The sequence below is a fragment of the Arvicola amphibius genome, chromosome 3, assembly GCF_903992535.2.
Source record: "Arvicola amphibius chromosome 3, mArvAmp1.2, whole genome shotgun sequence".
NCBI classification, from domain to species: domain Eukaryota; kingdom Metazoa; phylum Chordata; class Mammalia; order Rodentia; family Cricetidae; genus Arvicola; species Arvicola amphibius.
Genome location: NC_052049.1, coordinates 95,501,744 through 95,524,596, shown reverse-complemented (window position 1 = coordinate 95,524,596; position 22,853 = coordinate 95,501,744). Strand labels below are relative to the sequence as shown.

General features: G+C 44.3%; 1 protein-coding gene across 2 annotated transcripts in view; it reads left to right on the top strand.

Annotated features, from left to right (window-relative positions):
* The window catches only part of Jam3 (junctional adhesion molecule 3), a 54,638-nt gene extending 32,198 nt beyond the window's left edge, over positions 1 to 22,440 (top strand). For both annotated transcript variants that reach the window (XM_038324226.1, XM_038324225.1), the window contains exons 2-9: positions 12,915 to 12,980; positions 13,690 to 13,803; positions 17,973 to 18,125; positions 18,531 to 18,733; positions 19,661 to 19,760; positions 20,945 to 21,074; positions 21,158 to 21,212; positions 21,479 to 22,440. In XM_038324226.1, the coding sequence (XP_038180154.1) occupies positions 12,915 to 12,980; positions 13,690 to 13,803; positions 17,973 to 18,125; positions 18,531 to 18,733; positions 19,661 to 19,760; positions 20,945 to 21,074; positions 21,158 to 21,212; positions 21,479 to 21,514 (857 nt within the window). In that variant the 3' untranslated portion in view covers positions 21,515 to 22,440. The remainder of the gene's footprint in view (positions 1 to 12,914; positions 12,981 to 13,689; positions 13,804 to 17,972; positions 18,126 to 18,530; positions 18,734 to 19,660; positions 19,761 to 20,944; positions 21,075 to 21,157; positions 21,213 to 21,478) is intronic.
* The last annotated feature ends 413 nt before the right edge of the window (positions 22,441 to 22,853 follow it).

Here is a 22,853-nt window from a genome sequence, read left to right as displayed (position 1 = left end):
TTGAAGATGTCTGTTAACACCTTGTACTGTGTGCAGGTGGATTGTTTTAACTTTGTAGAACATGTGTTCTGCCCGCACATGACTGGAGGCCCTGTTAGGTTTCTCTCCTTCACCTACTGCACTCAGTGGCTACATGACCAGTTAGTTTTCTTGTCCGTAATTTGGGTGATCACAGCACCCATCTCTTAGGATAGTTGAGGGGAATATAAAAGTTGTTTAGGAAGCTGGGTGGTGGCGCACACTTTGATCCCAGCACTTGGGAGGCAGAGGCAGGTGGATCTCCATGAGTTCGAGGCCAGCCTGGTCAACAGAGTGAGTTCCAGGACAGTCTCCAAAGCTACAGAGAGAAACCCTGACTTGGGGTGGGGAGGAGGAGAAAAAAAGTTGTTTAGAATTGTTGTGGTTAGCACAGAACAAACACTCCAGGGAATTCTATATGGGAATATGTTATCGATATACACACATAAATATAGTAGCTTAGACTGTCTGATTTGAAGCAAGTTTCTATTCTGAGACTGAACATGAAGCTTTTTTGGGGGGTGGGGCATTGGTGGTGATTGTTTTTGGATTTTTTTTTCTTTGCCAAGACATGGTCCTCCTATGTTGCTCTGGCTGGCCTGGATCTCACTATGTAGCCCAGGTTGACTTCAAAATGGTAGTGTCTTTCCTGCCCCAGCTTCTACAGTGCTGGGCTTTGAGGCCTGTGTATTCATGCTGATTTATACAGCTCATTTGAAATTGTTCTCCTTGATGAGAATGTTGCCAGGAGATGGATTGCTTTCTCATAGAGGCTGTTTTCCCAGTCTTCTCCTCCCCTCCCCTCTATTACTTTCTTTTGTGCTGCAGATCAAACTTGGGCCTCATGTATGCTAGGTTAATGCTACTTCTCCGCCTGATTTTTAGAAACTGATTTTAGTCACCCATTTCTTTTCCTTAGGATTGCCCAGAAGCGTCATAAAAAGGAAACTGTTTGACCTTTCATTGGTGTCTTCTGTAGTTGACTTAAAAATAGGCATGTGCTGGATAGGAGGCCAACTTTGGGGATACAGGAAGGATGCAAAGGGGACAAAGGCATTTCTAGTCCCTAACTCTTTCCCAGGAGGACATGGTTATGTTCCTTCCGTACCTGTCTTCCAGTGACTGTTTTAATTGGTCTACCATCAGTACTATCTGTTGGGTTTGGAGTTTGGTATAGTTGCCGTCTGATAAACTCTCTGTATTTTAAGTATCTAATTTGATAAACAGCACATATGAAAGGCCTTGCAACCTCATTAAAAATAGTGACAATAGCCCCTGTCTCCTGATGCGTCCCAGTGGACATACCCCTGGTTAGCTGTCCCTGTGGGTATTGCACCACCTGCAGTTGTCTCCTCAGGGACATATGCATCGGCCACAGGAGTCCCAGTGCTGCCTGTAACCCACCCCTCCCTCACTGCGCCCCGTTCTGCTTTGGCGCTACACAAATACTTATTGTATGTATACTGGTTTGGATTTCCATAGTTTTTAAAAGGATTTTATTTCATTACAATTTTTAAATTATGTGTATATATGTGTCAGTATCTGGGTGTGGATTTGTGTCCATTAGTGCAGTGCTTACAGAAACCAGAAGAGGCCACCAGAGTTGCTGGAGCTAGAGTTACCTACAGTGTTGGTGCTGGGACTTGAATCCAGGCCCTCTGTAAGAATAGTGCATGCTCTTAACTGCTGAGCCATCTCTCCAACTCATGCTTTAATATTTTGTTGTTTCTTCTGGTAATGCAAGGATCATCTTCTATTTAATGTGCTTCAGAATCAGCCATTTCTCCAATGTTTTATGGTTCCTGTTAGTAGAGAATGCTATTTAGAAAGCCAAGGTGCTTGTGCCTCTAGGCTCTCTGTGGAACAGGGCTAGGTAGTACATGCATTTCTTTTGCTCTGTGCATGCCTCTGTGTCTATTTCTTCAGTTGTGTGCATTAAAGTAAAATGTGTATGCTGGTATCTCTTCTCATCTATCACAAAAGCTTGGATCGGCCCTGCACACTTATTTCTTCTCTCTTTGTAAGAAACTCAGTTCTCTATTTGCAACATGTTTTATTTGTTTAACTCTTGTATATAAAGGGTTTTTTTTTCTATCTGAGTTGCTAACCCACATTGCTATTGGGTGAAGAATCAACGAGGGTGCAGCGTCTTGCCAGAAAGTGCTTGTCACCCTAGGGATCCCTGCGGACGAGGTGCTGCTGTTTGCAACAGTTTCCTTTTTCACATTCTGCCCTCTAACATCCTAATTGATTCCTTTTTAAAGTTTCCACAAGGGGCTGGAGACATGCCTCAATGGTGAAGGCATTGGCTGCTCTTCCAGGGGACCCGGGTTCAGTTCCCAGCCCTTTGTATCTGCTGTCGTAGTGCCATCCTCCTGACACTCCGTTCTGGCCTCCTTTCTGCCGTCTTATTTATGAAAGCAACTTATTTCATGAATACTGACAGTATATATTCTTAAGTCAAACCAACAGAAAAAATGCCATGGCGTGGCTTTTGACATAAAAAGTATGTAGATTAGGCAGCACTAAATTAATTAATTGATTTTTTTGGGAGGGGGAGGGGTTGAGACAGGGTTTCTCTGTAGCTTTGGAGCCTGTCCTGGAACTAGCTCTGTAGACCAGGCTGGCTTCGAACTCACAGAGATTCGCCTGCCTCTGCCTCTCCAGTGCTGGGATTAAAGGCGTGCGCCACCACTGCCCGGCAGTAATTAATTGAATTATGCCACCTGAAATTAACAGCAAGGAAATCATCCAGGAATAGCATTGCTCTGTCTTCATTCTTGTTGGAATGGTCGCCGTCAGCATGGGGTCTTGAAGTTCCCTCTGAAATAGCACCTCTCACGTTCTTACGCACTGCAGAGCCATTTAAAGCCAGTGAGTGGGAGCTGACCAGCGGAAAGCAGACAGAAGCTTCTTGGTCAGATAGTCCAGAGCCTCCCACTGTTGCCACTTGTAAATCGCTTCAGTGCAGTAACCCTCCTCCTAATGGTAAGGTGCCTGGTGTTTTTTTTTTTTCTACCTCTTTTACAAAGTTTTGTCATTCTTGCCATTTTCTTACATTTATGAATTTATTCATTTATTCAGTGAGCTTTAGAGATTTAGTCATGGTTGTATATATGGCATTGAAGTGTTGTTTCCTCTAATATTGGCCTGTTTCCTTAAACTAAATATAAAACTATTTACTTTGAATTATTAGCTGTATTTTTGTTGATTACATTTAATTATATAGTCTGTATTTATATAATTTATGCACTGGATATACATGCATTTCTTTCATGCTTTAAATTAAAATATTAATAGTTTTATTTTGTTTTTTCCTGTCATGAACGAAGGTATCTACAGCTCAAGTAGGTCTCTCACTGGCTGTGCATTCGAAACGTACCTCGAATGGTCTCCCTTCTGCTCAGTGTTCTAAGTACTGGAATTCTAGGTTCTGAGCTAGCACAGCTAGCTGGTTTGAATATTTTCTTATTCATTGAGGAAAGAAAAATAAAAATAAATTGCTTTATCTGTAAGAATATGTCAATGGTCATGAGTTAGAAAAGATTTTCCTGTAACAGACTTGGTTGTATATATTCTTCTGTGTTGGTAGAACTGACCTGAATCTAAACTAATTGATTTATTTATTTCCTTCCTTCCTTCCTTCCTTCCTTCCTTCCTTCCTTCCTTCCTTCCTTCCTTCCTTCCTTCCTTCCCTTCTAATAAAGATCACTCTTAATTTTCCCCATCCTTTAACATTTCAGTTACACTGGATAACTTTATACCATGTTTATTTTTCTTTTAACATGTTAAGTTAAAAAAAAGCTGAAAGTCCTGCAGCTTGAATGTTCCTCGTTGCTATGACAATGGAATAAACTCATTCCTCTTTACAGTGGTCTGTGGCTGGTTGAATTATCTTACCATGTTCAGTCTGGGAGCCATGAAGTGGCAATTTCATTCAAATTCTAAAGTAGGACCATGGTTCTCCACTGCCTTTGACTGCAGCACGAAGGCTGTTTCCATACACCTCCTGAGGCTACCAAGAGAGAGAGGGCCTGGAAGTATAAACAAGATGGAAGACCATTAGCCGGGCGGTGGTGGCGCACACCTTTAATCCCAGCACTCGGGAGGCAGAGGCAGGCGGATCTCTGAGTTCGAGGCCAGCCTGGTCTATAAGAGCTAGATCCAGGACAGGCTCTAGAAACTACAGGGAAACCCTGTCTCGAAAAACCAAAAAAAAAAAAAAAAAAAGATGGAAGACCATTGTGGAGTGTGTGTACTTGGAATGGAAATATAACTTTGAATTATTCTTTATAGCACATAGAACACATAATTTTGTCTTGGAATTCTGATACTAGCACTTGTAATGAGATGCAAACAGTGTTTACAGGACTGGGCTCACACAGAGAGTGGCTTTGTGCCAAGGTCTCCACTCAGGGCAAATGTTAGGGCTGATGTATTTGCAGATGAGGTGTTTTACAGGATAAGAATGTGCCTTGACATATGTTGTGTATTTAGTCATAACTGCTTGTCATGCCTCAGCACCTCCAAGATGAGTCTCATGGAAAAAGATCAGAGAATTGTATGTGTCTAAGCTCTCGAGCCAAGAGCAGTATTAGCTAGGTCTGATGAGGCTGCTTTTAGAAAGGTGATAGTGCTGGGTTTGTACAAACACAGTGACCAGCCTCTCTCTACCAAGTGTGTTACGATTCTTACTGTTTCAGTGCAAAGCTAAACTCATGGTAAGCAAAGCAGGGGTGCTGTCTAGCTTTCTTGGTTATATACTTTTTGATTGATTAAGAAAAATGGGAATCATTAACCAGTTAGACCAGGCTTAGAAAAAGATGTGATGCTATTATCCTGGGTCACTCTTTCCCTTCCTCCTCTTTCCGTTTTGCCTTTCTCCTCATTCCTGCTCCTGTCCTGGATCTTCTTTGAGCCTCATCTCTCCTTTGTTCTTCCTGGAAGAGCCTGGGTGCAGATGGAGTGTGAAGGCCATCATGTTGTTTGGCACTTTGGTACTGAAGATGGTAGCACGGCTGTACACTGCTCACTTCTCCCTCTACACACCCCAGACCTCCTTACAATGTTTAGAGCTTCGTGTTAGAGAAAGGAGAGGAGTGGGGCCGTTTCTTCCAGGACAGTTATTTCTGACATGCTAAGTCTATAACAAGCATTGCTAGACAGAGTTTTACTATTTTCATATTAATCATGTTTGTGCTTAAGAAATCTTTGATGAAGCTGAGCAGTGGTGGTGTACATCTTTAATCCCAACACTCAAGAGGTAGAGGCAGAAAAGCAGGTGGATATCTGTGAGTTTGAGGCTATCCTGGTCTACAGAACGAGTTCCAGGGGTACACAGAGAAACCCTGTCTCTTTAAAAGAAAGAAAGGAAGAAATCAATGAATCAGCCAACCAGTCAACCAATCAACATCCACATCAGGTGTCTCAGTCACCTGTAACTCTAGTGCCATCTTTTAGGCTCTGAATGTATCCTGTGCACTGTCCACCCCTCTCCATTCTGTGGTCCCTCCACCCCAACATAAACACATAAATGAAAATAAAAATCTTCTTCAAAAAATAAATCTTTGGTGACTTGAGATGGGAGATAGTGGAATCAAGTAGAAGCAGCAGCTCATCTGATAGTTTCCTACTAACTTAACATGGAGGTGTCAGAAGCTGCTGCTCCGACTCGGCACTCTGAGTTTCCATTGATGAATTCTTCTGAGCATAAGTATTGTGGAATCTCATACAGTTTTTAAGAAGTGCCACAGCCAGAGCATTAGCATGGCAGCATTCTTCAGAGAAACAGATCTCAGGAGAAGAGGTATGGTAAGGGATTGTCTTGTGAGAGTATGAAAGCTGACATATTCAGAATTTATGATGCGGCCCTGCAGCCTGGTGACCCTGAGAGACAGTGGTGCCACCAAGTTCAAAGACATTTTGCTAAAGAACTCTTTTTCCTATTGGGAGGACACTTTTTAATTCTGTTTAGATCTGCAGCCGATTCTAGGATAAGATCTAATGATACCACAGAAACCAGAGTTCCACAGTTTAAATAGTAATGCTACGCAAAAACACCCTCCAAGTTGACACTTAAAATTAAATATCTAAGCCAGATTTATGATTTATTTTTTTAATCCTATCATGTTTGGCTTGGCCTTTTAAAATTTATTTATTTTTATTTATTTTTTTAAGACAGGGCCTTGCTCTATAGCCAAGCTGACCTAAAACTCATTTTTGTCCCGCCCTGCGCTCCCATGTGCAGCACCGGCCAGGCTTATACTTTATCTCTCAGGGTCTGTTTGATTCTACTGACATTTAGCTTGGCCTTGATCACAGTGGGCGAGCATGGGCAGGGATTCATCCAGCTGTGCTGTGGCCAGCACCTGTTTTGAATGATTTATAGTCTGCTGTGTGTAGGCGAATAGTTCTGGACAGTAGTGTTTTGTGTCCTTTCTCCCTCAATTCTTGTCCTTAAATTCCTTGAAAGTTGAAGAATAAGCTGTGCAATTGTTGAAAGGATGCTTTATAAAAAAAAAACCCTTAAAAATGAAATCAACAATAATAAGAAACCTTTTATGTAAGTTTTATGTAAGGTGGATTTTGCTGAGCAAGTATAAGCAAGCATTCTGTTTTGATCAGTAAACATGTAGTTAATGTTGATGGCAGAGCCTGTGCGACCTCTTTATATTTAGACTTGAGCCCCAGTGGGCCAGCAGTCCCACAGTGCTGTGCGCTTGAGTCCTGGTTAGGGGAAAGTTTCTTTTGAGCAGGAGACAAAGTGAACAGAATGTCAGAAGGCTAAATATAAATCCTTCGTGAGCTAGTCACACATAAACTAGTTTTTAGCCGACAACATACTGTAGATGGAAATATTTTTAAAAGAAATTTTTTTTATCTTAGTTTATAGTACTGAATATAAATCCCAGTTAATGGAATTTACATGAAAAGCTAAGATTATTGATTTTTCTTTTTAGCTGGCCCTGTAGGTAAATAATAGCCACTGTTAAAGATAGAACCCTTTTATCTCTTGTTATTGTAGCATTTTACTTGTGAGTCAGTAGATCTGGTCTACTGTTTATATGCCTAACTTCAAAAAAGAAAAATAAAAAAGTGGACAAAAAGAGATGCATAGTTTCATTGGATTTTGAGCAGTGTTAATGTGGGCTGTTGAGTCACCTTTGGACTCAACTTCGCTGCAGCTCCCAGGACACCCAGCCAGAGTCAGCCGCCCTCTGCTGCGCTGTACGTGGGCTGAAGCTCAGCATCTCCCACTTCACTTTAAGTCTGCTTTTGTCATATTTTACATTGTTGGGTGGCTTTGCTTGAGGTCCTAGAAGTATTTTATAGCCAGCAACTCTCTGGGATGGTAAGAGGAAGCATGGGCATCGCCGTGCCAGGCAGCAGGCTGTTTCTGAGCTGCTCAAGGCTTCCTAGGTAGTGGCTCCAGGCATGCTCCGTGAGACCTCAAGCTGTGTACGCTCCAAGGAACCAGGGGCAGTTGGGCAGTGGTTCTTTTAAAAACGCCTCTTAAAATTAACTATTTTAGTTAGCACAGTGGGTGTCACCATGATATTTTCATATGTGCATGTCATTGTACCTTGCTTATATTTGCCCCTCCTCCTGCTTTCCCCACCTCATCCCTTTCCATCCCCTAATAGCCCTCCTGCTTCTGACATTTCCCCGTTCATATATATGAGAAAATATACACTATTTTCTTTTTCCTTTTACGCTGTTTCCTCTTCTCACCTCTTTAGACTTCTTCCAATGTCATGTGTGTGCGCACATACACACATGTGTTTGTGTAGCTGCATAAGAGAGAAAACATGCTGTCTTTCTGAGTCTTGCTTAGACTTGCTCAGAACTTTAAACAAGTGAAGAAGGGTCATCGTGTGTCTTGCCCCCCATCCTGTCCCCAGACCCTGGCAGAATCTCTAGGTCTTCCAGCACTGAGGGAGGAAACTGCAGTTGTTGTCCACAGCTCTACGATTGTTCCAGATGAGGAAAGGGAAGGGGAAGCCAAGAACACGCAGGTTGAGGTGCTCTGGCGACGAGGAAGGGCATTGTGATCGTCAGCACACCCGCATTTCCTCCCTTCCCTTATCGGCGGTATCTTGTGGGCTCCCTGCGCTCCCCCTTAACTTAGTTCCATGTCTTCAGCAGGAGGAAGAGGTGTTGGGTTGAAGATGACGGTGCCAACTGCACATCACCCAAAAGCCTTTTTAAGGGCACTTCCCTGCAAACTCATCTAAAAAAAGGTCTCAGTAAAACAATGGTCTATCAATTAGGACTTCAAGGTCTGATTTATGTTTTCCTTTTAGTATAAAATCTCTGTTTACATGTATCTGTTGCTGTCTATTTCCGAGTGGATTTTAGCAGTATGTTTTCTACAAGAAAATGTATGAAATAAATCAGGAAGTAGGAATGACAAGTCCAAAGCTCCTGGACTGTCATCTTGACTGTCCTTGTTGTCACTGATGTCTCTAGGCTCCGTTCCCCTGCCTGGAAGTACATGCCGTACTCTTTAAACTCAAGGATACCAGGAGGTGGAGTCAGTATTGAGAACGTGTTGTTAGCTAGCCCCAGTGCTGCACAGATGTACAGCTCATTAGAATCCCAGCAGCACTGTGTGAGTCCTTGCCCTGCTCCATCGCCTGTCAAAGTACTGGGGGAGGGGACCAGTGTCTGCTCATTCTTTTCTTTACAATAAGTTTCAGTCTGCAGCAGGATGGTAATTTCCTTCAGCAGAATAGTCAGCTGACCTACAAGAAGCAAACCATCCTAGTTGGTGCCTGTCAGAATGCTGCTGTCTGTAAGTTTAGGTCTTATTTCTGGTCTGTCTTCTCTGCACACTGCTGACAGGCTCCTCATATGTGGAATTTTAGACTCCATGGCTGGCGGATTTTCATGTGGCATACCTTCCCTGACTTTTTCAGGAAAAGCACAAATTCTGCTTGTAGGTATAATGTCCAGAGGGATGGAATGCTGGTGTTTTTTGGAGTTAGCTTCTTAACCAGAGGATATGGACATGAGGAAGCGACCTGAGGTCCTCTGACCTGCTCAGCTGCTTTTGCTCTGCTCAGACTTAAGGATGCCAACTTTTCTCTGGCTTGCTCTCATTGTGTTACCCATCACCTGTGTCTGGTGCATCTAGGATATCCTTGCCTTTGGACCATTGTAGCTTTTGGGAAATAAATAGGTAGATAGGGGATTTCCAGACGTTTATCAACCCTCCTTCACTCCTCTTTTTTGAGACAAGGTCTCATTCTGTAGCCCCAGTTGGCCCTGAATTTTCCATGTATTACAGTCTGGCCTCAAGTCCTTGATCCTCCAGCCTCACACCTCCTGGTGCTGAATCACAGGCCTGGTGCTTCATTGCTTTCTTTTTTTTTTTTTTTTTAATAATTTATCTAACTTTATATACATTGGTGTGAAGGTGTCAGATCTCGTGGAACTGCATTTTCAGACAGTTGTGAGCTGCCATGTGGGTGCTGGGAATTGAACCCGGGTCCTCTGGAAGAGCAGTCAGTGCTCTTAACCGCTGAGCCATCTCTCCAGCCCCCATTGCTTTCTTTTTATTTAATCGTTTTAAGGTAATTTTTTATTTTTTTTGAAAATGTCACACATTTATACAACGTATTTTGATTACATCCATATATCACGACCACCTTCCAACACCACACCCTGTTACCCCCTACACTAGTTCTCTTCCAACTTCATGTCCTCTTTTTGTTACTGTTGTTATTAATAACCCTGAGTCAAATTAGTGCTCTCCAAATCGACACGAGGGTGTAGCCATCCCTTGGGACATGAGCAGCTGTATCCCCAAAGGAAGTTTGACTCTTTTTCTCTCAGGCGTCATCAACTGCCAAGACTTCCTTTACTAAGAATGGGGCCTTGGGCCCTTCCCAGTCCAGATTGGAATGTTGACTGGCTTGATCTTGTACGGGTCTTGTGCCAGTAACCACAGCTGCTGTGACTCTGTGAATGCAAAGCCATGTCATATCTAACAGTGAGCACTTCACATCTCTCTTCGCCAGCTGCTGGTGTTTACCGTCTTCTCACCCCATTTTGTGAAGTTCCCTGAGCTTTGGATGGTGTGACGTTAATAGAGATGATGCATGCATAGCTGAGCATTCATAATTCTTTGTACTTGGCACTTGGACACAAGTACAAAGTCTATGCATTAACGATTGTCCACTGCAAGAAGAAGCTTCTCTGTCTAAGGTTGAGAGAAGTAAGAATCCATGGCCATGGGCTGGAGAGATGGCTCAGAGGTTAAGGGCACTGGCTGCTCTTCCAGAGGTCCTGAGTTCAATTCCCAGCAACCACATGGTGGCTCACAACCATTTGTATTGAGATCTGGCGCCCTCCTCTGGTGTGTGGGCATACATGGAGGCAGAATGTTGCATACATAATAAATACATCTTTTTTTTTTTTTAAAGAAATCCATGGCCATGAACAAAAATCTATAGAAAGTAGTTTGACAACATGGTCATTTAGCAAAAGGACAGCTGTAGGATTTCCAAGTCATAAGCCTTTGACTAAGTGTATAGTATCAGGCACAAAACACCTCCTGTGGAGCATGATAACAGTCATGCCATTATCATACCAGTGGCCATATCTTACAGGAGGTCAGTACTGTCGCACACAGTGCCAGCAACTTAGTCAAACTGTTGGTGTCTTTTCTCCTTAGCACCCTGCCTGGCATCTTCTGGTACAGTGTAAGCTAGTTTCCTGGTGAGTTTGAGTTAATAATTTGAGTTGCTTTCTCTAAATCCTGCATCCAGAGCTAGTGGTGTCTTTATTAAAAATGTCTTACATCTAATTAGTGGACAACTAAGAGCAATGGCAGTGGCCTGTGTTGATCTGAGTGCCTCTGAGGCCTCTATGACCATTAACTCATAGAGAGGCTTATATCAGGCCATAGTAGCAAGTCTGTGGGAGAATTTTCTTGATTAGTGATTGCTATGGGAAGTTCCAGCCCATTGTGGGACCTTGTGCAGGTGGTCCTGAGGCATATAAGAAAAGCAGGTGAGCAAGCCATGAAGAACAAGCCAGTAAACAGCATCCCTCCATGGCTTCTGCTTCAGTTCCTGCCTTGACTTCCCTCAGTGATGACTTGTGAAAGGATTTGTAAGATGAAATAAACCCTTCCTTTCCCAAGTTGCTTTGGTCATAGCGTTTTAGTATAGAAATGGAAATCCAACCTAAGATACTAAGTGCCATTTAAAAATAAAATGTAGGCTAGAGAGAGAATTTGGTCAAGAGGTGCTTGTCTTAAAAGCATCAAGGATGCAAGTTAGCTCTCTAGAGTCACATACAGCTGATCGCTTCCACTTTCAAAACTCTTGCCTTATATTCTCTTGGATTATGAGAAATAGAGGTTTATGGTTGGCACATATATCTGTTGGCCTTTGTGAATATTGACATTGTCAGTGCTGTAGCCACCCGATGCCCAGACAGCAGCTCTGGAGTTCATGCTGTTGTCTGCTCTGGTGTTTGCACCACACTGATAAGTCTCCCCATCTCCTTACACTCTGCCTTTCTCTAGCTCCTTGTGACTCTCAGTGATCTCCCTCACTTCCAAACTTTAATTCATATTCATTATAAAAGGTATGGGTTTAGTCATGCAGGCTCTTAGAGTCACCTCAGGAGATTCTGTGGTCATCTTCAGGAGGTCTCAGTCCCTCAAAGCCAATTTTAGTTTGTCGTCTAAATCAGAGCCACCATACCAAAAGAACCATTAGTGGGGACTTCCATTAGAAGGAACTTGGGTGGACTTGGCAGTGCATGTTACTCCCCATTCATGAGCCACTGGGAGCTTTCAGATTGGAGGAGAAATAGTGTTATACTTGCAGTATTTTCTGCTGACCCTCAGAAAGGGCAGTTCGTGCTTGCCCCAAACCAGATTATCTTCAGGTGTCTTGCTTCTGCAGCCTTCTATAAATGTAAGAGCAGCTCAGGTATATTCTAATTCTGCTTTCCACCACCTTTTATTCAACTCTTCCAGACTTTTGCTAAAATGGGAATGAATTCTCAGTAAATAAGGAAGTGAACATACATCAGAATCATTGTATAGGTCCAAGACTTGTAATTCTGCAGTCTAAACTCTTACCAGCTCACAGTGCTGTCTTTGGCCACAGAGTAAGCTAGTATCCCGAACCATCAGTAAATGTTTCTATGTCAAAACACTCTTGGGGGATGACAACTTTTCTTAGAGGCTAGCAGCTGAAGGACAGCATATTATAGGTGGTGTATTATCTCTGCGAGATTGGTTGGAAAATGTTGAGATCATGGTGGCAGTGTATCCTCATTCCATTAAATCTACAAACCTAGCAGCATGGAAATCACTGGACTGTTACCTCTCTCACATCACTGAAGTCTGGTGTGAACTTCTCCATGTACTAGATGCACTGGGCCAGATGAACATACAGTAAGGCAGACTCACTGTGCCAAAGAGGGATGCGGCCATCCTGAAGGGGAGGCTTCAGGTCATGGGTTTTTTAACCGTGCTGTGCCATCAAGATTGCCTTTATAGGACTTGACACCTAGAGAAAAGGGAAAGGCAGGGGAGGAATGGTAGAGGCCCACAGTCCGTATGAGAGATGGCAACCCATCAATAAAGAAGTGCTTGGAAAGGTTTTAGCATTCTAAGGGCTTTGTCTGGGATGGAGAAGGAAAGCGGGTTTAAAGAGACTTCTCTTTCTCTTGGTTCCTCCAGAGGGCATACTGAAAGGAAAGCATCGCTTCTGGTTGTCTCTAAGAGACTGGTTAGGATGTATTTCCCATCCCCTCCGCATCGTGGCAGACATCCACATCTACATGGAAGGAAAAACTGTGGCCTCCACCCAGTGTTCCTTGCTGTGTTGGGGCTGTAGAGTATCTAATTTTACTTTTGCTTTCCCCTTCAGGCTGCTTGATAGAGGCAGTGACTCTGAAGTCCAGCAACCGAAACCCAGTGGTACATGAATTTGAAAGTAAGTACAAATAAACAGAGTGGAATGGGCCCCCTGGTGGACATTGTGTAGCTCTGCAGCCAACCCAATACTTGTTCCTCTATTATGATTATTTAATTAAATTAATTTATTTATTTATACATTTGTTTGTTTTAGACAGGATTTCACTGTTTAGCCCTGGCTGGCCTGGAGCTCACAGAGACCTACCTGCCTGCCTCTGCCTTCCAAGTGCTAGGATTAAAAGTGTCCACTACCATACCCAACCTATTATTATTTAAAAAGATATTTATTTTATTTGTGACTGTGTGACTGTCTGTGCACATGTTGGGGGGAGGCTGCAGAGGCCAGAAGGGGGCCTTGGATCTCTAGGAGCTGGAGCTACAGGTAGCTGTGTGCTGGGCATTGAACTGCTCTCTGCGAGATCAGTCAGTGCTCTTAACCACCGGGCCACCCTCCAGCCCCTACGCCTCTACATGTTATGATGAAGAATGTTCAGGATGGCCATTGTGTATGCGTAGATTAGTGGGTACTCCGCGGTTTATATTTGGTGCCATCTGTTTCCTGCCTGTCACTGTGCCTGCACAACAAAGAAATCACATATCATAGATTCAGCGTCTTTAAAGGAAGGTGTATTCCCTATAGTGTAATCCTCACTAATTTTTACGGCAAAAAATTCATCTCGGAATCTTGGGAAAATTAAGCTTATGCTTTTTCTCCCATTGCTCATTAGGTGTGGAATTGTCTTGTATCATTACGGAATCACAGACAAATGACCCTAGGATTGAATGGAAGAAAATCCAGGGTGGTCATACCACATATGTGTATTTCGACAACAAGGTTCAAGGTACGAACCCATCATCCTCTGTGCTGCTCACTTCTCTTTTGTCCACAGGCTTTGGAATTTATTCATAGCAGAGATTTGCCCAAGACTGCTAACCTGCACCTGCATTTAGGACTATTCTGATTTTCTTGTGAAAATTTCAACTTTAGCATTGATATTTTGAGCCTCTCTGTACCTTTACGATGCAGATTGAAGAGTAGCAGCTCATTAGTAAAGACATCTAATCTCTGCACAACCTACCTGTCTACCTGTCCGAGAAGTCACAGCAAACAGCTTCCTTAGTCTTGTTGTTATGGCCCGTGGCAGATAAAGTGTGAGCAGGTGACAAAAGGGTCATCACAGAGCTGCACTGTCCGGTGTGGAGGGCCGGGGTCTCCCTCCCTTGGCTGCCATGGGATGTCGAGGAGGAGGAGGAGGAGGAGGGCCAGGCATCTGGAGAGTAGGCTGCAGAGTGCTGGGTAAGCAGACAAGAGAGCAAGTGCGGCATGGTGGGAGATGTGGTGGCGGGAAAGGATGCTGCAGATGGACACACAGAAGCCAGGAAGACCGTTGCCGATGAGAAGATGAGCTGCAGCCAGAGAGGGAAAAGAGGAAGACATGAGGTGTTCTAGCTGTCAGACAAACCAGGACAGTAGATAATGCTCATCAAAGGTGCTAGGAGAAGCCACCTGCTCATGTGCTTTGAAGACTCAGGTGAAAAGACATTGGAGATAACAAGACTGAGATCAGGACCATAGCATCTCAGGTTTCCTTGGCAGTCTGGTGGATGGGGTTGCTCACAGGGGCTGAGCTGGCAAGGGTAGAATTGCTAGGACTCGGCAGTGCTGAAGGAGGTAGTGGTGGGGCAATGAGAAGCTTAAGTGTTACAGCTCTGAGAGGAAAGGGATTCTGGCAGTGAGGAGCCGGGAATGCCATAAAGTCAACCGCACAACAAACTTCACATAAGAGATTTACTGGGAAAAGCACAGCGGGATTGTTAACTACCTTTGCTCTGAAGAGAAGTAGCAGAGAACTGGGCATTATGTAGGGTTTCTTGGTGGGTGGAGCTTTCCAGGGTGGCCTGGGATTGGAGGGATTTTGTGGACTGTCTGATCTTGGGACAAGCTCAGGGATTGGTGGGATTCTGTGTTCTGATGTTGGGGTTTTTTTTTTTTCTGTAGGGTGGGGCCTGGCCATCCTCCTGCCTCAAGGGACTAGAAAAGGCCTGTTAAGGTAGTTAGAGAAGTCTGGGAAATGGGCTTCTTGCACCTCTGACGGGCTTTATACAGAGGCAACACTTAGTAGGATGTCATTTTCCTTCTCACACTGAGGGAAGAAATAAATAGAGGTCCAGTGTGGGTATGTTCAATTTTAGGGAAATCACAGTCTCTGTGATTTGAGTTCTACATGTTATCAGGAGTTAGATGCTTCTAGAAATAGTTTGTTGACTACAACTGTAGCTCAGTGTGTAGTGTGTGCCCAGCATTCATAAACCCTGAATTCAATCTCTAGGACCGAGGAGGAAAAAAAAAAGGCCAAAACCCAACAACATCCAAGGGCGGAATGTGTATCCCAGTAATAGCACCCTTTGAAAGTTCATAACTCCAGGGGATCTGACACCTTCTGGCCTCCACAGGCCATGCATGTGTGATGTAGACAAAACATCATAAAATATAAGTAACTCTAAAAAACGCCATACATATTAAAAACATAAAACCCAATGTATTCTGGGGGCTGGAGGGACGATTGAGTTGTTTCGAGTGTGCACTGTTGCAGAGGACCTGAGCTTAGTTCCTAGCACCACTCAAGGCGGCCGTAGCTCCAGCTCCCGGGTATCCAACATCCTCTTCTGTGCTCTGCAGACACTGCCCTCGTACCTGCACTACCCACACACATAGACATACAATAACAAAGTAAATCGGAAAGAAAGAAAGAAAGAAAACTCCTGTTTCCATAGAGCAAGGAGGGTGGGTGGGCAGAGTGATGGACCACTGACCAGCATGCACAAGGCCCTAAGCATCCCTTGCGTCACAAACGATAGCAGCCTTCTTTTTATGGACTCTTAGCCATAGCAATGGCTACTATAAAGAGCATCCTCCACAAAGAGCCAGGTTGGAGGCAGGACTCGTCTTACGCTTTGGTGTAGGACTGTGCCCAAAGCACATGTTAGACCTGTCCCCCTTGAAGTTGTCATAGGCACATAGGTATGGAACCGCCACCCTGTCCAGTCCCAGAACCTTTCTATAGCCAAGAAAGAAAGCCATGCCCGCGAACAGTCAGGACCCTTCCCTCACCCCTTAGCAGCCCTGTCTACTCTGTCTCTCTGCATCCCTTTTGGAGACTTCATATAAAGGGGACATTATTCTTATGTTCTTGGCTTCTTTCACTTAGCATAGTACTCTCAGAACTCATCCACATAACGTGGATCAGAACTTTGTTCTCTTTGGTGGCTGAGTCAGTGTTCATTGTATGGTTACTATGTTATTTTGTCCATTCATCAGCGGATGTGTGTGTAGTTGGCTACTTTCACATGTTGGCTGTCAGTATTCTGCACTCATGTCTGTGTGAAGACCAAGTACACAGCTACTGGATCATACAGTAGTTGCACAGTGAGTTTTTGAAGAAACTGTCAGACTGCTTTCCAAAGTGGTGTCTTTCTTTTCTTTAAAGATTTTATTTTGGTGTCTGAGTATTATGTCTGCAAGCATATCTGTGTACAAGATCTGTGTTCTGGGTGCACAGAGGACAGAAGAGGGCATTGGCTCCCTTGGAACTGGAGTTGTGTGTGGATGGTTGTGAGCCACCATGTGGTTACTGTGAACAAAACCTGGATCCTCTGCAAAAGTACTATAAATGTTCTCAGCCACCTACCCAACCCTGGCTTCACCGTTTTACATTTTCACTAGCAATGTCAACCCCACCCTACCCCTGGAGTCTTCCCAACACTTGTGATCACCTGAACTTTGACCTTAATTGTCTGAGCGGATGTATGAAGATGTCTCAGTGAAGTTGCACCTTCATGTGCTTGTTGGGCAGCTGTATATTTTCTTGGCAAAACATCTAATCAGCTGTTAGGTTCACTTGCAAAACTTGTCTATTGTTATTGCACTGGAAATTTCTGTATCCAGGGACTGGTCTATGTGACGAGGAGAGTTTCTCCCATTCTGTAGATTGTCTGTTCACCTGCTTATGTCCTTAAAGCACAAATGGTTTTTAACTTGAAGAAATCTAATATAACTCCATTTTTTGGTGCTTATGTCTTTGCTCTCATATTTAAGAAGCTATTATATAACTCGGGGTCATGACTGTTATGCCTTCTGGAGAGATGGCTCAGTGGTTGAGAGTTCTGGCTGCTTTTGCAGACGACCTAGGTTTGATTCCCAGCACCCACATAGTGGCTGGCAACCATTTGTAACTTAGGCTCCAAGGCATTTGATTCTGATTTTTGTGAACACCAGGCACACACCTGGTGTACAGACATACGCACAGGCAAAACATTCATACAGTAAAGTAAATAAATCTTAAAAAAAAACATTCCTTTTTCTCCCTTAATACTATTTTGGTTTTGGGATAACACTTTGCCGGCCTGGAGCTTACTGTATTGCCCAGGCTAGCCTCAGATTCAAGTTCCTGTAAGTTTATAGAGTTGCAGATAGATGCGCCATTAAGCCCAGCTCTCATTTAACATTTTTCCCCCAAGACAAGGTTTCTCTGTGTAGTCCTGGCTGTCCTGAAACTCGCTGTGTAGACCAGGCTGGCCCCAAACTCACAGAGATCCGCCCGTCTTTGCCTCCCGAGTGCCCCACCACCTGGTATCTTACTAAATTCTTCTGTAGGTGTTTGTTGACTAGGGAGGGCAGCCTGTATTTAGCTTTCTTCTTTTGCATGTGGATAGCCACAACATCTTTTGTGGATTTTGATTTTTAATGTTTATTTGGTTCTCCTTTTAGTGGGAATTCTCTCTTGGAGATAATAAAGAAAAAACAAGGTTCCTGGCTTTATCTTAAATACCAGTTATTATTTTTGATGCTCAGGTCGCGTATGGGAAGAAGTTGGTGGCCCAGCGCTCACATACGTCACTTCTTTCACCTGGGGGCAGGACAGAAAGCAGGCTGCAGTCTTTTTGCTCTGCCATCAAGTCCAGCCCCACACTGTCTTCCAGTGCTTAGCAACTCGTGTCTTCTTTTTCACAGGGGACCTGGCAGGTCGTGCAGATGTGTTTGGAAAATCTTCATTGAGGATCTGGAATGTGACACGCTTGGACTCAGCCATCTATCGCTGTGAGGTCGTTGCTCTAAATGACCGAAAAGACGTCGATGAGATTACCATTGAGTTAATTGTGCAAGGTGGGAACCCATCAATGCGAAGTCCTTAGCTCTAGAATAAGAGAGCAGCTTATAAGAATAAGATTTCGTTCTTCCAGAGCTGCATCCCTGGGCTATCTGCAGTTTGGAGAGGGGAGCTAGTGAGGCTGTCAGGAGCCGGTGGGAAGGGTGGGAAGTTGGAGACAGAGGCAGAGCACCTGGTGTGTTCCTCACCAGCCTAGGCCCTGCCTTTGCAGAATCTCCTCTTCAGTTTATTCCTGAAGGTGGAAGGACTGGAAATTGGGATTGGACACATGGGGTGGAATGAGCTCCAATAGCAGGAAGCCCGCAGATGGGCTGTGGTCTCTGGAGCTGGTTTACTACCCTGGGTTTTGTTATGAAGGGCCTCCACTGAAATTTAAACACCGACCTGTATTTTACCTGCAGTGAAGCCTGTGACCCCTGTCTGCAGAGTACCAAAGGCGGTGCCTGTAGGCAAGATGGCGACACTGCAGTGCCAGGAGAGCGAGGGCTATCCCCGCCCTCACTACAGCTGGTACCGCAACGATGTGCCACTGCCCACAGACTCCAGAGCCAACCCCAGGTTCCACAACTCCTCGTTCCGTGTGAACTCCGAGACGGGCACTCTGGTAAGAGCTCCTCGAAAGCCAGGACGCAGATGCGTTTGTTGTAGCCTTGGATGCTTTAAGGAAACCTGTACAGCTAGAAAAGACCAGCAGACAAGTAAACAAATGTGTGGGCAGTATTAGAATCCTAGTTTGAATGATGAGTCGAACAGGTAAATCAGCATGTGAGGGAAATATGGTTATTGGGCAGATGTTTGATATTAAGCAATTATTAACACAATTGTATTGTGATTATAATTCTTCAGTCCTTATCATACACAGTAGTGTTTCTCAACTTGGGGGTTGAACGACCCTTTCACCGGGGTCACATAAGACCATTGGAAAACAGATATTTACATGAACATTTATAACTGTAGCAAAATTACAGTTATAGAGCAGCAATGAAAACAGTTTTATGGTTGGGGGTCACCACAACATGAGCAATGGGATTAAAAGGTCAAAGCATTAGGAAGGTTGAGAACCACTGATGTAGAGATATATACTTAGGGATAACGCATACCTGGAATTTACTTCAGAATAACCTACTGGTAGTGGGAGGCCACATGGGAGACAGAAAGAAAGAAAACAAAGGCTTGGTCAAGCAGCAGAGGACTGCTGGCCTTGAGGCACTTCTCAGCAGGGGGTTGTCTTGTCCCGCACACCCAGCTGCATGCAGTGATCAGGTGAATGAGACAGGATATTTGGCACTGTCTAAGGAGAGTTGTTAGGATTGCTTTGCCTTCACAGTGAAAGTGAAGTTGGCGTCTCTGTATCCTGGAGAGAATTCCTTGTTGCAGGCTCTGAGGTGAGGATCACGTGCCAGGGAAGCCATAGGAAGGCCACAACGGATGAGCTGACTACTGTGTGGTCTCATCAGGCCTTTGCCAGCCTTGGTGTCTGTCTCTCCGATTGTCCTGTTGAGTGAAGTAATACTTATCATTTCTGAAACAGGTTTTCAGTGCTGTCCACAAGGACGACTCTGGGCAGTACTACTGCATTGCTTCCAATGACGCAGGCGCATCCAGGTGTGAGGGGCAGGACATGGAAGTCTGTGAGTCACTTGAGGTCACACTGGAGTCTGGGGGTTGAATAGGACATTTGGAGATGAATGCTAGATGTCAGTTTAGCTAATAACCATTCTGCCATGCGTCAGTTTTCCTCTGGCGCTGACAAGGGACTCATCAGATCCAGTGGAGCCTGAGGATTCTGTGTATGAAAAAGCACAGGATCTAAATAAGTAGATCCTCAGACAAATTTCCGGGCAGCTTTGGGTGTTGGCGACACAGTCGTGGAACTTTCACAGGGTGTAATAAACTCTTTGGAAAATGATTGAGGTGTCAAAACCCAGTTGTATGGGGAACCTGACAGGCTTCTAAGAATTTAGCCTGTTGTAGTAGCTAGTTTTTCAGGAAAAGCACCATGCTTTCCCCTGTTCTGTGATGTCATCTCTTGGGAGTGGGCTCACGGGAGGAAGCGGATAAACTGAGTTGAGCCACATGGGGAGCTTCTCAAATTCTCAGTTGTGGCCACCCCTAGGGCAGTGGTTTCCATAGCCTGCTGGAGGACTGTTACACACAGGGCCCAGGGACCACCCGAAATTGTTGGAAGTGTCTGTGTACATGTAGCATCCTGGTGTCTTACCTGCCAAGTTTGGGAATTACTTTAGGGGCATTTGCTGTTGTAGGAAGGTTTCCTGCATTCTTCGTGCATCTTTGTTTACATAAAGGAAAAAAACTACTGGAGCCTCTGCCCGGATCTTGCAGGGGTTTAAGAGGGCCGAGGATGGGCGGCCAGTGAAGGGAAAGGGCAGGTTTGCACTTAACAGTTTCATGTCTAAGATTTGAAGCTTTCTTTTCCCCAAGTAACTCCAGGTAATCTACAGCAAAGGCAGGCCATGTAAATTAGGAAGGTTACTTGCCTTAGGGCTCCTGGCTCTTAATTCTACAGAAATATTTCTCCATGACTAATATCTACAAGATCTTAAAGCCTTTTCTACACTGGTAAACTTCTTAGTGGCTTTGAGTGTGACTAGCATGTTTCATGACTGTGGATTATGGTAGCCTTATCTTCTAAGTGAGAGATGTTAAAAGTCACTTTCCTCTTTTGGATAAAGTAGGCATGAATGGACAGAGGGGTAAATGGGGTAAGGTGGCAGTAGGTGTTGGAAAGGTGACATAAGAAAGTCCAGGTCTTTTGAATGATCACACCATCTCTGCCCATAAACCTTTTCTGTAGATGATCTGAACATTGCTGGGATTATTGGGGGAGTCCTGGTTGTCCTTATTGTTCTTGCTCTGATCACGATGGGCATCTGCTGTGCATACAGACGTGGCTGCTTCATCAACAATAAACAAGATGGAGAAAGGTATGCCTGCCTTGTCTGAAGGTGAAGTTCAGGCTTGTGTTAACAAATTGGCACACCACTGAATCGTCCTCTTCTGTTCACAGTTATAAGAGCCCAGGGAAGCACGATGGAGTTAACTACATTCGGACAAATGAAGAGGTAAGAGAGCAGAAAACCCATGCCAGGAGACCTAGTGGATCTCAAGGTACCTGGGAGTTATAGTGCACCCCCGAGCTCCTTGGCCGTCATGGTAACTCCTTCCTTGTGGGTTCACAGTGCTAATGCAGTTTACTTACTTTCCTCTGCTAGTGTTGCCCTGGTTTTCTCTTTGGGAGGCAGGGTTAGCCTACATTTGATTTGATCAGTGTTTCCTACACCACTCACCGAAGCCCCTGAATTGTTGGTTCTTTGTGCTGTCTTTCCAGGGTGACTTCAGACACAAATCGTCCTTTGTCATCTGAGACCCGATGGCTGGGAGAGCATTGCAAATACCTCTACTGGAGACTGGTCAAGGGTGCTGCGAGCCCAGGGCATCTACAGAGCGCCATGCAGAAGCTTTTTGTTTTGGCCAAAGTCAACTCCTTCCTTGCTCTTTAACAAGCCACATGAATAAAAGAAATCCTCCTGAAGATGGGCATAGTAACCTAGATTGTTGCCAGCCTTCTCCCTTAGAGGGATTAGGATGATCTTCAAAGCTTTTCTGTTATCAGTTCTCTTGTGCAGGAAAACTTGGACCGTTTCTTGACCCCGGGTTGTTTTAGCCAGGACGACACTGGCTGTGAGAAGATGAGGGGCCGGGCTGCAGCAGCAGCTGTGTGAGCTTGCCTGTGATGGTGTCCCAGGAAGGTTTCAGGCAGTCAGTGCCTTGCTCTCTGGACCCTGACCCACCGTGTTGCCTCTGTTGATTGGCCAGTATTTTCATGTCCATCCTGGAGAATCTATTTGGATCAGCATTTTATAAAAACCCAAATCAGAAAGGTAAAATTGCTTGCTGGAAAGAGAGTTCTTATCCAGAGAACTCTTGTTCCCAAGAGCTGCCAGGATTTAGGAGAACCTGTCTTAAGCTAAGTCTGAAATGGTACTGAAGTCTGCTTTTCTATTGATCTTGCTTATTTTATAAAATTTTAACATTCTAAATTTTTGCTAAAGATGTATTTTGATTATTGAACATTTCTATATAAACTGTAAATATATTGCCACACAGTATTTCAAAACGTATTTTTTTAAGAGTTCAATTTAAGATTAGAAGGCTTGGGCTACTAGTGTTCAACTGGAAACTACCAGTAATAAAAGTCTTTTAAGGAATTCTCTTTGTTCACAAAACGTTTTAGCATTTTTCTTAAGAAAACCACTGTTGCTTAGGAAACCATTAAAGACTTTCAATCTAGTCATGTTTGTATCTTTCTGTATAAAGAAACCTTGGGAACTCCTGGGCTAGTTTTGAATGGCCTCTTCCTGAGATTTCCTATTCCTAGAGAGGTACGATGCAGAAAAAGCTGGGTGGTTCCTGGGGTTAGTTCACTGCTCATGGTCACTAACTCGTGTAGGATGGAACGTCCCTTACAGCCTGCACAGCCCTGGCCTCAGCTCTGTACCCGGATCCAAACGTTCACTGGTGGTATCCTGGGCTGTGCAGTGCTTGCTGGTCTTGGGTGGGAAGCCGAGGAAGGCTGGTGGCCAGTGGCATCCCAGTCTTCGGGTGCGGTGACAGAGCTCAATCTGTTCTGGATAGGTTGCAAGACAAAGGCAGTATAATTGTTTTTAAAATTCATTTTAATTATTTGTTTAGTTGATAAATGC